The sequence below is a fragment of the Myxocyprinus asiaticus genome, chromosome 21 (assembly GCF_019703515.2).
Source record: "Myxocyprinus asiaticus isolate MX2 ecotype Aquarium Trade chromosome 21, UBuf_Myxa_2, whole genome shotgun sequence".
In the NCBI taxonomy this organism is placed as follows: domain Eukaryota; kingdom Metazoa; phylum Chordata; class Actinopteri; order Cypriniformes; family Catostomidae; genus Myxocyprinus; species Myxocyprinus asiaticus.
The window spans coordinates 21,195,141-21,209,433 of NC_059364.1; the positions used below are offsets into that span (position 1 = coordinate 21,195,141).

A 14,293-nucleotide genomic window follows, 5' to 3' on the forward strand; every position below is an offset into this window, starting at 1 on the left:
AGCAATAGTTTACAACCAGGGGCATGAAAGTGAACTACAAGATTTATATTCTTAAAACCAACAGCAGTGAATTATTAACTAAGTATTAATTCCTTAATTACTATAATTCCTTCAAGGAATGTTGACTAAAAATAAGACTTGTACCTGCTTAAAAAAGTGAACTTTGTGGTCAAAGTAAGGCACTTACAATGGAAGTAAAGGCACTTAACGTTAAAATGCACATGAATGCACAGCCCTCAAGACTTAAACAATATGGGGTCTATTTTAAGACTGCTACATCTTATGCCCAGTGCCATGCGATATGTCATACACACAAAGTTAGGCATGGCCATGAAATTCTGGTATATTCTTGCAAACATGTTCTAAGTCTAGGGGCTAGTAGGTTGGTGAAATTGCATGTGCAGAGCACAAAATGATAAATGCAGACATCCCATTCATAAGACGATGGTAGCCAGTGTACTGTATGCATAGGCACTGATTTGTCATTGCTGATGGGTGCCCACAGTTAAGAGTAACCAGGATGCGATACCTACTGACTAGTGAAGGATAATATTTGTGAAGTTTAAAATTCTAAACACTTGTAAGAGGAGGATTCTGTCTGAAATAAAAAGATTACTTGTATCAGATTAATTTAAAATTAAGATTAAAACATGAAGAAAGGATAGAGTAAAGATGCAGTAAATCATCCAGATGCAGCATTTCAAAACCACTGGACAGGAACAGTGATCAATCAAATACAATGCACAGACATACTGAATGACTGTCCCACTAAAACCAGGAACAAATTTACTGTGTTCAGTGCTGGATAGTAATGGATTACATGTAATCTGGATTATGTAATCAAAATACAAAAATCAAGTATTTAGTAATTAGATTAAATTACATTTTAAAATACTCATAATCCGATTACAGTTACTTTTTATGGATTACATGATTACATATTAGTCATGCAAAGACAGTAAATGGTTCAAAATTAATGATCCCTCTTAATCATCTTTTTAAATATTTAAAACTTTTCATTCTAAATCAGCATACAGCTGATATATACTGTATGTTCAATACACCTTCGGGGGGTTGGGGGGGGGGCAGGATGGCTTTGCATATACAGACCTGATACTAGCCATCGGCCATAATTACACTGAAAATGCAACAGTAATCCACACATAAAAGCAGAACCGATTGAATTAGTGCGTTAAAGTTTAGCTTAGTTTAGTTTCGTGAATTGATTTCGTATGCGCTTTTACAACAACTTTTGACACTTTTTTACTACGTTTATTCACAAAATAAAACTGGTCGTTTCTAATACCAAAATTACCAGAGTAAGAACATTTTAAGAGCTTTTTTTATGTCTCTCAGAAACAGACAAATAGCAAGTAAAACAAAAAATCTGATCAAATCTCAAATTTATATCCATTAAGTAAGTTTTTTACTTTATATTTAAGCAACATTATGACAAAATGGTACAAGCTTATCCTACTCAAATGCATGTGACATGAAATAAACAACAATTATGTCAGAAGAAATCCAAAAATAATCCAAAAGCAATAAGATTAGGGCTGCCCCCTGATAGTCGACCAAAGTTAGTGGATGAGAAGAGTCTTGGTCGACCAAGTTTTAATTGGTTGCAGAAAGAATGCCACATAGAAATGACGAACACCGGTATTAGCGCTGGTTGGACGCTAGGTGGTACTATGGGGTAATTTTCTTTAAGCAGGGTTAGGGTTAAGCCAACACAATAAAGCAAGACACCTTGATTTCAAACTTAGAACTACATTTTTTATTTATTTTAACAAAAAATTGTGTGCAATTAAAATATGTGTTGTTCAACATCTCTCTGGCATAGAACCTACTTCATCTGTGCATTCTCTACTGGTTGGGTATTTCGTTATCCGGAAAAATACAAAATGTGTGTGAATAAATTCATTTGTTCCCTCCTTCATGATGTATATATATATATATATATATATATATATATATATATATATATATATATATATATATATATATATATATTTATTTAATTTATTTTTTATTGCAATATCCAATTACATCGGCAACCCCTGGGCTGAGGGATCGGTGAATATTCTTGCTTCAGTGATTTTGCATTGAAAATTTAATTTATTTAAAAAACGAAAAACTTAAATCAAATACATTTCTAAATTCAAATTGCACTCCAAATGAAATGAAAAAGCAATTAAAATAATGACGTGATAAAAGAATAATATATATACACACACCTTTCCATTTACCATCAGGCAAGAATCTGTCTTAACATCATGGAGGAAAATTACTTACACAAATGAAGACATAAAAACAATTATAAATGTAAAAATAATAATTATAATGATGATAATAATTACTGAAATATAAATCATGGTTCGAGGTGAACGTGTTTTTGTATTATTTTATATTTTAATCACAGATGTATAGGCTGCAGAGTTGGTCATAATAAACTGCTCTGTGGAAATAAAGTGAACTGAACTCAAAACACCTCCTGAGCTGAGATGTCTGAGGTCATTTGCAGCACTCATAGGCGATACTGTTCTTGCAAAAACAAAAAAAATCGGAAGACAGAAACAAAGAGTGAGAACCTTTTAGATGTTTAGAAGTGCGTGTCTGTGTGTCTACGGGCAAATTATTTGTAATATTAATTTGATAATAATAGCCTAATAATAATAATAATAATAATAATAATAATAATAATTTAATACATGGGAAAACGAGCCAAATATCGTCATGACATCGTCAAAGGCATCAGCTATTGGCGATCGCTCTGACCATCGCTGATCCCCGAGATCATCGTCTGTTGGCACAACCCTAATGTGCATTTCACTCTATAAATGAACAAAATGTTCAGACAGTCTCCTTGCTGGTTTTTCCGACACATTCAGAATCATTACCGCTTTTGCCGGTGTCACTGCGGCTCGATTCATGCGTGCGCTTGTAAAATTTATATTTTAAAGGCTCATTATTACGGTTTAGTATTTCTCTGTAATGTAGAACAGTGATAGCAACGTTACTTATACTTTCTCAGCCCTGGAACTCAAACCATTTTCTGATGCCCCCCAATATATATATATTTAAGTAATTAAATTAATATCATAAACGTGTGACTAGTCAACTAATGGCTTAAATTAACTACTAGTCCATTAGGAAAGTCTTTGGTTGGGGTAGCCCTAGATTAGATAACTTTAAAAATGTAATCCAAGAGATTATGTTACTGACAACTATTTTAGTCATGTAATTTGCAATCAGTACCATATTCAGAAGTAATCTACACAGCACTGACTCCTACACGTCCTTCTTGAATGTCAGTTATACATCTATGACACTCTTTTTATACGCATGGAAATGGTGTTGCTTGTAGGGACTAATTGGATGTAGGCTCCATTAATTTATAGAGGATACATAATTAATAATTAATCATATTAATCTACTGACACACGACATCATGTACTAACCGTAACTGTCAGAGACATACTTTTATGTTCCTCTATAATTCCAGATACATGCACGCACCTCTTTTTGGAATCCCCAAGCTGAAAATGTATGGACTGAGTTTAGATTTAGCGCTGAGATTATAGGTGGTTCTCAGACATCTTAAATGCAATTACTTATTTCTCACAAAAATAGAAAATAAGGCTTTGCACCTTTTCATTTACATGGACCTCCGATATATTTTTGCGAATACACCTACTGCAAATACACCAAATGCCGACAGATAGTGCAAACACTCCCACCCATGGCCAGTCATGCCATGCGTTGCCCAGGCATGAAAACTGTATAAGACATAGCGCACAGCCATAATGCATAGTGCTGCACCTAACCCAGGTACAAAAATATAGCCTTAAATGTGTTAACATGAGACAAGTATAATAGAATCACTTAGTAACATTGTCTGTGCAAAGATATATCTAATATTTATCTTAAGAATACTGATCTTAAGATTTATCATCCTATCTATCATCCTTCAAAGTACTTTCGAAATGCTGCCAAGGTGCATTATTGAAAATACTAGATGGAATCTAAAGTTTTATGTACAGGCATCTCAACGTGTATAAATTCCAAAACTGAGTGAGTGTCAGGTAGTTTCAAAGTGTTCGCTTCAATTAATTATGTTTAATGTAAAATGATTAAAGTGAGTAATAATTCGAAAGGGCTTTGGACACTCCTTCAGACTTCTAGTGCTGTTCTCTTTGGCTCACTTTAGGACCTCCAGAGAACCCTCAAAACTTTCCATAAAAGACCAGAAACTATTTGCTATACACTGTTGGCAGCGGAAAGTGTTATTGTATATAAATGTAAACAAATAATTGTGTCATAATACATGAAGTGCCAGAGACAGGGCTTGAAGCCCAAACTAACACTCTTTCTCTCTCTCTCTCTCTCAACACATAAGAACTTTAAAATAACATTCCAATGACTACATTACATAATGCCAACTAGATCATTTGTTGAAGCTGAAATGTGTAATTTCTGCGCCACTGAATGGTTTTCAAACAGTCTTCTCAATACTTCCTCAAGCTCTGAGAGTATACTTTAAGTTTAAAAAAACACTCTGTTCTTGAGCATATACTCTATTGCACTTATATTAGGTAATATTACCATAAAATTAACATGATCAATTCATTTATGTTATGAGCAAGTAACTTGGAAAATCCTCTGCAGCAATTGTAACAAACAATAGGTCACCGATTGAGCTAACGCTTGAATGGAACACAGCCTTGTGATTTGAAGTATTCAGGTAATTTTATAAGTAGATTTCAGCTTGAATAAGGCGTTCAAACTAATGGGTAGAATGTTGAAAGGAAAAGCAGATGGCAAAGAAACTTACACACAGAACGTGCAAGGCTACGGCCCCCTCCATTCGCTCCTGGTTGGTGAAAATATCATCAGGGAACTCGTGTATACCTGCAGAAAACACACACACACACTTAAGGTTACACAAACAGTCCACACACTCACGTGTAAAACGTAGAGCAGCGCACACGTGTCTTAGAGAGTCTTCTCTTTCATGATACATCATGTAATTAAACAAATGGATCACTACAGAGGAAACATAGTAAATGATTTCAATCAAAGAGTAATTATACACAGTGTACGCTCATTTTATTAAGTCAGTACATGCTGCCTTATGCCTTTGTCTCTATTAAGTTTCAAAAAATATATTTTCAGTTCATTCTGAAGCAATGTAGCAATATTCTATAAAGGCTAAATATAATTAGTTTTTCCCGTACTGTACTGGTACATTTTGAGCACAGTACCATGACGCAAATTTCGATATCATGATAGGCTGGGCGAAGCCCAGTTTTTGTAACCTCGCCTACCTGCAGGGGTGGATCTATCAGCAACTGCCACCCTAAGGAAAAGCATTGCCACCTAATCTGCCACCTTAGCATTTGGTATTCCAGTGTATAAACAAAAAATTTAAGTATATTATAATTGATGCTGACATTACGTAAGAGTTCCATGTTGAATTGTTTCAACTCTAACCAAATGCTTAAATGACTACAGTGGTTTTTGACTATTGCGGCAAATCGCGTGATATCTGGCTACTGCAGCACATCCACAGTGATTCTGCATCTGACGGGCCGAATAGTTGCCAAATCCGTTTATTATTAGCAATTTTTTTGCTTATAAATTTGGGAATTCCACTTTCATAAATCCACCATAAATCTTCACTTTCACTTGAAAGTGGAGATTTATGGTAAAAAAAAAAAAAAAGGATTGAAATATTGATCTGTTTCTCACCCAAAGTGATTGCATTGCTTAAGAAGACATATATTAAACCATGGAGTTGTATGGATTACTTTTATGCTTCCTTAATGTGATTTTTGGAGCTTCAAAGGTCTGGTCACCATTTACTTCCGTTGTATGGATCTATAGAGCTGAGTTATTCTACTAAAAATCTTCATTTGGGTTCAGTAGAAGAAATTAAGTCATATACAAATGGAATGGCATGAAAGCAAGTAAATGATGAGAGAATTTTCATTTTTGGGTGAACTATACATTTAAAGCTGAAGCATGTAATTGTTTTCATGTTAAACATCTTTCTAATATGATTTAATATAAAAAATCAACTATAAGCCATTTGTGGGTTGATTTCACCTAGAAGTGTAACACTTTGGTGCTATCACAACATTGCTCTGTTTGAGGGGTGCATCCAGCCTGATACAGCAACATTGGCTCGACCAATATTGTGAGTTTGAGGCAGGATGATCTGTTTATACAACCAATGAGAGACAGGGAGATTCTTCTGGAATCTGTTTGAAAACTGTTTATTTTTGCAGTTCCGTTGGTGACATAAGTGGCGCAAAAATTGCACACTTCAGCATTTAATGTTCTGAAAAATTACAATGAAATAAAATGAAATATAATGTAAAAAAAAAACTAAACTTTAATAATCAAAACTATTCCTCAAATAACTATACAGAAAATGACAATTATATATATATATATATATATATATATATATATATATATATATATATATATATATATATATATATATATATATATAAATGAAATAAAAATGTCCATAAAATAAAAGATTTAACTATCAAAACCATTCCTGAAACAAACTAAAACTATACTAAAATGTAAAGTAAAAAAATAAAAAAAATAAATAAATAAAAATAGTATTAAAATAAAAATAAATGTACAAATGCAAATAATACCTTTGCTTCAGAAAGCATAGAGAACTAACTAAAAGTGATATTGGTGTGATTTTCAGGTGCTATTCTTGCACTTGTGATGCATTACTACTGCTCCCCGGCCATCGCTGCTCTGTTAACAAGCTATTCACTGGCACAGCACATCACCTGGCCGGCTCTATTGATGAGTCTGCAGCCTGCGGATAGAATCGGGTCATTGAAAGCAGCCGCTTATTTGCCTGGATTCAGCTTTACATGCTGTAAGATGGCGGGAGTGGCAGAGTCAGCCATGAGTTCTCTCAATTGTTGCAATTACGCTTGTTCCTACACAGCCTGTTGCCATGACGTCAGCATTCAAGATACGACGGCCCTGATTGAAAAGCATTCAGACCCCAGAGACCACCCTTGTTCCATTTGGGGAAAAGGCTGATTTGTTCCAGTGTTGACTTAAGAATAGTTTTGAATATGCTTAGCTTTAAATGTCTATGTCACTTTAAGAATATTCACAAATGAGACCTTTTTTATATCTCAGTTGCTTTTGCTAACTAATAATATTAAATGGAGAGCGTGTGGAGACTTGCATTATGTCTCCTGATTCTTTTTCTTAAACCCCCCACAAAAAACAGCTTAGAAAGCAGCAATCTAGCACAATGTGCCTCCTCATTTGTTTCTGAAGAGATCTCAGCAATGTTTCACACTGACCTCAGATTTGCCAAGAAAGCAAAGTCTGTAATTAAAAGTCTGCACTACGAATGCAAACTTTTTTCATCAAATTCTTCCAAGATCATATTGTGTGGGCTATGCGTACCACATTCATTTTATCACTCTTTAGCCATACTGTATGTCAACTAGGGCTTGGGAAAAAAATTCAATTCTGTTACAAATCGCGATTCTTGAGCCAAACGATTTTCAAATCATCTCCTTGATGAAAAATCTATTTTATATTTAATAAATAAATACATGTTTATCTTAATGCTAAAATTATTAATAGATAAATATAGCAAGCTGTAGTTGCGCAGAGTTCCACATTATCAAGGTTTTTTCTCTGAGAAGTTTTGTCTCTTTAATTCTTTATATTTATTCCTTTAAATCACAGCTACTACAGCCATCAAGCGCAGTTTGTTCACTGTCGGACACCAAAATCCTCTTCTGTGATCAATGTTCCTGTTATTATGCATAATCCAGAAGTTTATTTGAGATGTTGTGGAGAGTATTTGTCAGGAGTCACTCTGCAGATTCTGTCTGATACAGCTTTAATAAATAGTTTAGTTGTAAAAAGGCTTATCAAACTGTTGGATGCTGTAAACTAGGCTACAACTAGGCCCCCGCAATATTTATAACAGCCAGAGTATTCATGTGCAGTGGTGGGTAATTTTGCACATTTACCCACCACTGTCGACAAGAAATGCAGCTAGACACAAAGACATGGGCTTGAAGAAACACACCTGATTATATTTTGAAGAACAGACGAAAGAAATCCCAGCGATGCTCGTGTCTGATTTGCTTTTTTGTTCAGAAGTTCATTTGTGCTTTGTGCCAATGCGCACAGTGCTATTGCAAATAGTTTTTTTTCTGTCAGTCATCTGGGAGCAGATTGTAAGGATATTGTTTGCTATGAGAAGACTGCATAAGAGCTAAGACCTCAGGACGCATATGCAAATAACATGCAGTGACATTGGGACTACAGGTGAATTGTCATGTATCATAATTCAGTACAATCCCAGCAACGGTTTTTGAACAAGTGTACAATTTAGCCTCCATTTGTATGTTGCAAAGTTATCATTATGATAATAGTATTAGCCTATGGTAATTAATGTTATATTTTATATTCTAAAATAACAAAATTTGTTTGATAAGTTACAATGATGTATAGTATATTTTTATTTGTTGAATACAAATGGACATAATAATGGATCACAACATTGCCTGTTGGATCACGACGTCACTTCCTGTTTCTGTTACTAATGGCATGCTGCACATGTGTTTGTAGCTTGCTAGCCTGCTTAGCATTGCTTATTCTTATACGTTCATCATTATATCCTTTGCCATTTTACCATGTGCTTTGGGTTTTTCCATTTTTCTACTGTTTCATCTGTGTGTATTATGCACCCGTTTCCCTCATTTTGTTTTAATTTTTTCCGCCTATGTTTTATACTGATTATTGCATCAATTGTTTGAGACTGCTGATTAGGAACCACATCGATCTCAAATCCTTGCCACTCAAGAACAACCATAACAACAACAAATAATTGCGGTAAGTCATGGCATCTGCTCATGTTATTTCTTCCTGCATTACATGCCACATGTTTACTATAGCTTCTTCTGTCAGCAGTGAGGGATTCTCATGTGATAAATGTAAGGAATTAGTCAGGCTGACGGAGAAGGTTAATGAGCTAGAGACATGCATCCGAACGCTAGTGGAGGTCAGCGAGAAAGAGAAGCCGGTAGATACTGTTTCAGATGCGGGTAGAGTGAGTAACACTTTGGTTCTGGCTCTAGAGCCCCCACAGCAGGGCGACTGTGTGACGTCTCGGCGGCATACTCGCTCAGCAAAGCGTCACCACTCTTCCCTTCCTGTTAGGGTTTCCAGTCGATTCTCCCCACTCAGTGATGCACCCACTGAGAATCATGTTGAAAGAGCCCTAATAATTGGTGATTCTATTGTAAGTAACATGGAAATAGAGACTCCAGACACTATTGTTAAATGTATTTTGGTGCCAGAGCATCTGACATCAGATCAAATTTACAAGTGCTGGCTAATGAAAATGTAGATTTTCTAAAATTGTTATTCATGTCACACTAATAATGGCTTTGCCAGTAGGAGATCACTAGAGATAATGTTAAAGAGGTGTGTGAACTAGACACTATAATATGCTTGGGCCCCCTCCCTGCTCATCGTGGTGATGAGGTTTATAGTAGATTAGTGTCACTGAATGGCTGGATGTCTGAGTGGTGTCCGGAGAATAGCATAGGATTTAAAGACAGAAAGAGTTTTTGGGGTAGACCTGACCTGCTAAAGAGAGATGGACTCCATCTCTCCAGGGAAGGTGCCGTTCTCCTCTCTAGTAATTTGGCTCATAGTCTTAATGATAGTATTTGACTAACTGGAGCCCACATCAGGAAGCAGACAAACTGGTTAATACAAACGTCTGCTAGCTGCCTTGAGACATCACATAGGTCACATAAACTACAACACATAGAGACTGTATCACCTAGATATCATATAGAGACTGTGTTTATTCCCCAAACTACCAAACACAAAACTCTCACTAAATCATTTAGAAAAAACTGGATTATGGTCAAACTTTAAAAAAAAAAAAAAAAAAATTATGATAAAAATCATATAAAGGTAGGGCTACTGAACATTATTATCTTTCTATCAAAGCACTAATTGTAAAAGAAATTATTACAGATCAAACTATGGATGTACTCTGTTTGACTGAAACCTGGATTAAACTGGATGAATATACTAGTTTAAATGAATCTACTCCCCCAGTTTATTGTTATAAACATGAGCCTCATCTGAAGGGTCGAGGAGATGGTGTTGCTACAATTTATAGTGAAGTTTTTGGTGTTACTCAGATGACAGGATATAAGTTTAAGTCTTTTGGACTAATAATGCTTAATATGACACCGTCAGATATAAATAAAAAAATCTGTCGTCTTTATCACCCGGGCCTTACTCTGGTTTCCTTGGTGAATTTGAAAATTTTCTATCTGATCTAGTAGTTAATGTAGATAGAGCTTTAATTGTTGGTGAATTCAATATTCACATAGATAATGAAAATGATACATTAAGATTAGCATTTGTTGATATTCTCAACTCTTTTGGAGTCAGACAAAATGTGACAGGACCAACTCATTGCCATAATCATACGCTAGATTTAATTCTATCATATGGAGTTGATGTTGATACTTTAGAAATTCTACTGCAGAGCGATGACATCTCAGATCATTACCTCATCTTTTGTTTGTTGCGATCAGCTAATGTCACTCAATCTATACCATGCTATTGTTCAGGTAGAACTATTTTTTCAACCACTAAAGATAACTTCACTAATAATCTTCCAGAATTGTCTCACATACTCAGTAAGCCAAAAAGCCTAGAAGAACTTGATGAAATAACAGAAAATATAAATACAGTCTTCTCTAGCACTCTTGATAGTGTCGCCCCCCTTCGATTAAAGAAAATTAAAGAAAAAAGTCCTGAATCGTGGTACAATGATCACACTCATGCTCTCAAGACAGCAGCTCGGAAAATGGAGCGCAAGTGGAAGAATACAAAATTAGAGGTATTTTGCGGTGCATGGAAGGATAGTGTCTGTAGCAACAGATAGGCACTAAAAGCTGCCATGTCAGCATATTTTAGCAAACTCATGAAAATAGCCACAACAATCCTAGGTGTTTATTCAGTACTGTGGCTAAATTGGTTAGAAATAAAGCATCGACTGAACCAGATATTCCGTCACAGCACAATAGTAATGACTTCATGAATTTCTTTAGTGATAAAATTGAAAGTATCTGAAATAGATGTCTCATAATTTTGCTCACAAGCAACTTCAATCCTTCGCTGTCACAGGTCATGAAGAGCTAACAAAACGTATCAAAAAATCAAAAGCCACAACATGCATGTTAGATTCAATACCAACTAAGCTCTTAAAAGAGGTATTCCCAGTAATCTCTGAACATCTTCTTAATATTATTAACTCCTTTCAGTGTTCAGGATGCAGACACACTCACTCAGTTTAAGTCTAGACTAAAGATTCATCTATTTATCCAGGCATACACCTAATTTATCCACCATCTCACAATTAGGCTGCTTTAGTTAGGCATGATTTCCTGTAAAGCTGCTTTGAAATGATGTGAGTTGTGAAAAGTGTTATTCAAATAAAAATGACATGACTTGACATAATGCAGCCATATACATGGGTTCCTTATAGTCGCCTAGCTCAGACAACACACTGACTGGTCCATTGGTAGTTTTAAATTGATAGTTTTACACATTCCTACATTTTACTTGCAAATTATATATTACAGAGTAAAACAATTGTCATTTCAGACACAACTGTTCTTTAATAGACATTTCTTTCTGAAAAAAAGGACTTCAAGTTCACTATCTGTCACTCACTCGATGTTGTGTCGATGTAGTGACACTAGGGGTCACTCTTGGGAGCCCCAAACACCTCTGCTTTTTGAAAAAAGGCCAATGGGAATTGGCGAGTGGAATTTGCATGCCACTCCCCTGGACATACGGGTATAAAAGGAGCTAGTATGCAACCACACATTCAGATTTTCTCTTCGGAGCTGAGCGGTTGCATTCAGTGCACTGAATTCAATTAAGACTCAGTTCTCTTTACCGTTCACCTAAAACTGCTGGATTTACAGTGCATTTAGCGGCTTCTCCCCCTCTGCACCCATGGAGTGCAGAGAACGCCCCTGGGTGCTTCGGTAGAGCAAAAGAGTATATTCTAAAAGAGTATATTTTCTTTCTAAAAGAGCGGCACACATGGAAACGTCTTTTTAAAGATGCCTTTCCGTTTGTGTGTTATTCCTGGTTGCGGTCATTATCTTTCCGCTTCTGACGGCCACGATCGCTGTCTTACATGTCTGGGTGCTGCCCACGTGGAGACATAATTAACAAAAAGGCGAGGCCCCACCCGCCGGTACGTTCAACGTGATTATCCCTTTGGTCCCCCTCGCCCGGAGTTTGGACGCGTGGCTTGCGCTTTCCAACCCGTCACGATGGCTGACCCGGACCGTCTGACTCAGCTACGTGATTCAGTTCGCCAGGCACCTGCCCAGGTGCAGCGCCATGCGCTTCACCTCAGTGCAGGGCGAGAGCACCGCTACCTTGCATGCGGAGATCGCGACCCTTCTGCGCAAGGGCGCGATAGAGCCTGTCCCTCCAGCCGAGATGAAGAAAGGGTTTTACAGCCCTTACTTCATCGTACCGAAGAAAGGCGGTGGGTTGCGGCCAATCTTGGACCTGCGAGTTCTGAACCGGGCCTTGCACAGACTCCCATTCAAGATGCTGAATCAAAAACACTGATCCAGCATCACGATTGGTTCGTAGACCTGATGGACGCGTACTTCCACGTCTCGGTTTTACCTCGACACAGACCCTTCCTGCGGTTTGCTTTCGAAGGCCGGGCGTACCAGTACAAGGTCCTCCCCTTCAGCCTGTCCTTGTCCCCTCGCGTCTTCACAAAGGTTGCAGAGGCAGCCTTTGCCCCGCTAAGGGAAGTGGGCATCCGCATACTCAACTACCTCGACGACTCGAGAGTTACTGTGCGCACACAGGGACCTGGTGCTCAGGCACCTCAGCCGTCTAGGGCTTCGGGTCAACTGGGAAAAGAGCAAGCTCTCCCCAGTTCAGAGCATCTCTTTTCTCGGCTTGGAGTTGGACTCAGTCTCGATGACGGCATGCCTCACGAACGAGCGTGCACAGTCTGTGCTGAACTGTCTGAAGGCATTCAGATAGAAGACAGCGGTTCCACTGAAACTTTTTCAGTTTTCACATCACTTGGGTTAATGCATATGAGACCGCTTCAGCACTGGCTTCAGACTCGAGTCCCGAGATGGGCATGGTACCACGGGACACATCGCATGGTCGTCACGCCAATCTGTCGCCGCCTCTTCAGCCCTTGGAACGACCTAGCATTTCTATGGGCAGGGGTTCCCCATAGGTGACCCCATGTGATATATCTTCCGCTAAATCATTTCCCTGTCAGTAAACTGCATCTTCCTTGGGCAGAGGCCCCTCTGCCCCCTGTCACCATGCTTATAGAAACTCCTACCCCCTCAGGTAGGACCTACCATGCGACTTCTCCACATGACATACTTCCGACAAGACTCGGTAAGACCATGTGACGTATTTCCACTCGAAATGCCCCCCTTTTCTGAGCGGGGTGTGGTCTCCGTGGTGTCTTCCCCTTGGGAGTGACACCCCCCCGACGTAGACATGTATGGCCCCCAGTCGGTTAACAAATTCCACTCTTTTTGGGGAGAAAAAGAGGAATAGAGGCCACAGCTGGGCTAGCCTGTCCCTATTTGTTGGGTAGTCGACTTGTTCCCGAAGGACCATTCGACGCTCATAAGAGCGTTGGGAGAGGTTACGTGACGGCCTGGTGCACTGGCTACGAGAAACACAGCGGTCTGCTCGTCTCGCACCACCAGTCCATGTAACACAGTTCAGCTCGTTGTGGCATTTTGTATAGGGACCCCTAGTGTCACTACATCGACACAACGTCGAGTGAGTGACAGATAGGGAACATCCTGGTTACTTTCGTAACCTCTGTTCCCTGATGGAGGGAACGAGATGTTGTGTCCCTCTTGCCACAACGCTGAACTACCCGCTGAAATGGCCAGGACCTTGTTTCAGCTCCTCAGCACAAAACCTGAATGAGTGGTTGCATACCAGCTCCTTTTATATCTGTATGTCTGGGGGAGTGGCATGCAAATTCCACTCGCCAATTCCCATTGGCCTTTTTTCAAAAAGCAGAGGTGTTCAGGGCTCCCAAGAGTGACCCCTAGTGTCACTACATTGACACAACGTCTCGTTCCCTCCATCAGGGAACAGAGGTTACGAAAGTAACCAGGACATTTTTTTTATTATCTTTTTATGAAGTTTTTATATAAAA

General features: G+C 38.1%; 1 protein-coding gene across 1 annotated transcript in view; it reads right to left on the reverse strand.

The window, feature by feature from the left end:
- The window catches only part of LOC127411839 (sodium/potassium/calcium exchanger 3-like), a 184,465-nt gene that overhangs the window by 43,426 nt on the left and 126,746 nt on the right, over nucleotides 1-14,293 (reverse strand). Inside the window, exon 3 of the mRNA XM_051647654.1 lies at nucleotides 4,835-4,911. Within this exon, the coding sequence (XP_051503614.1) occupies nucleotides 4,835-4,911 (77 nt within the window). The remainder of the gene's footprint in view (nucleotides 1-4,834; nucleotides 4,912-14,293) is intronic.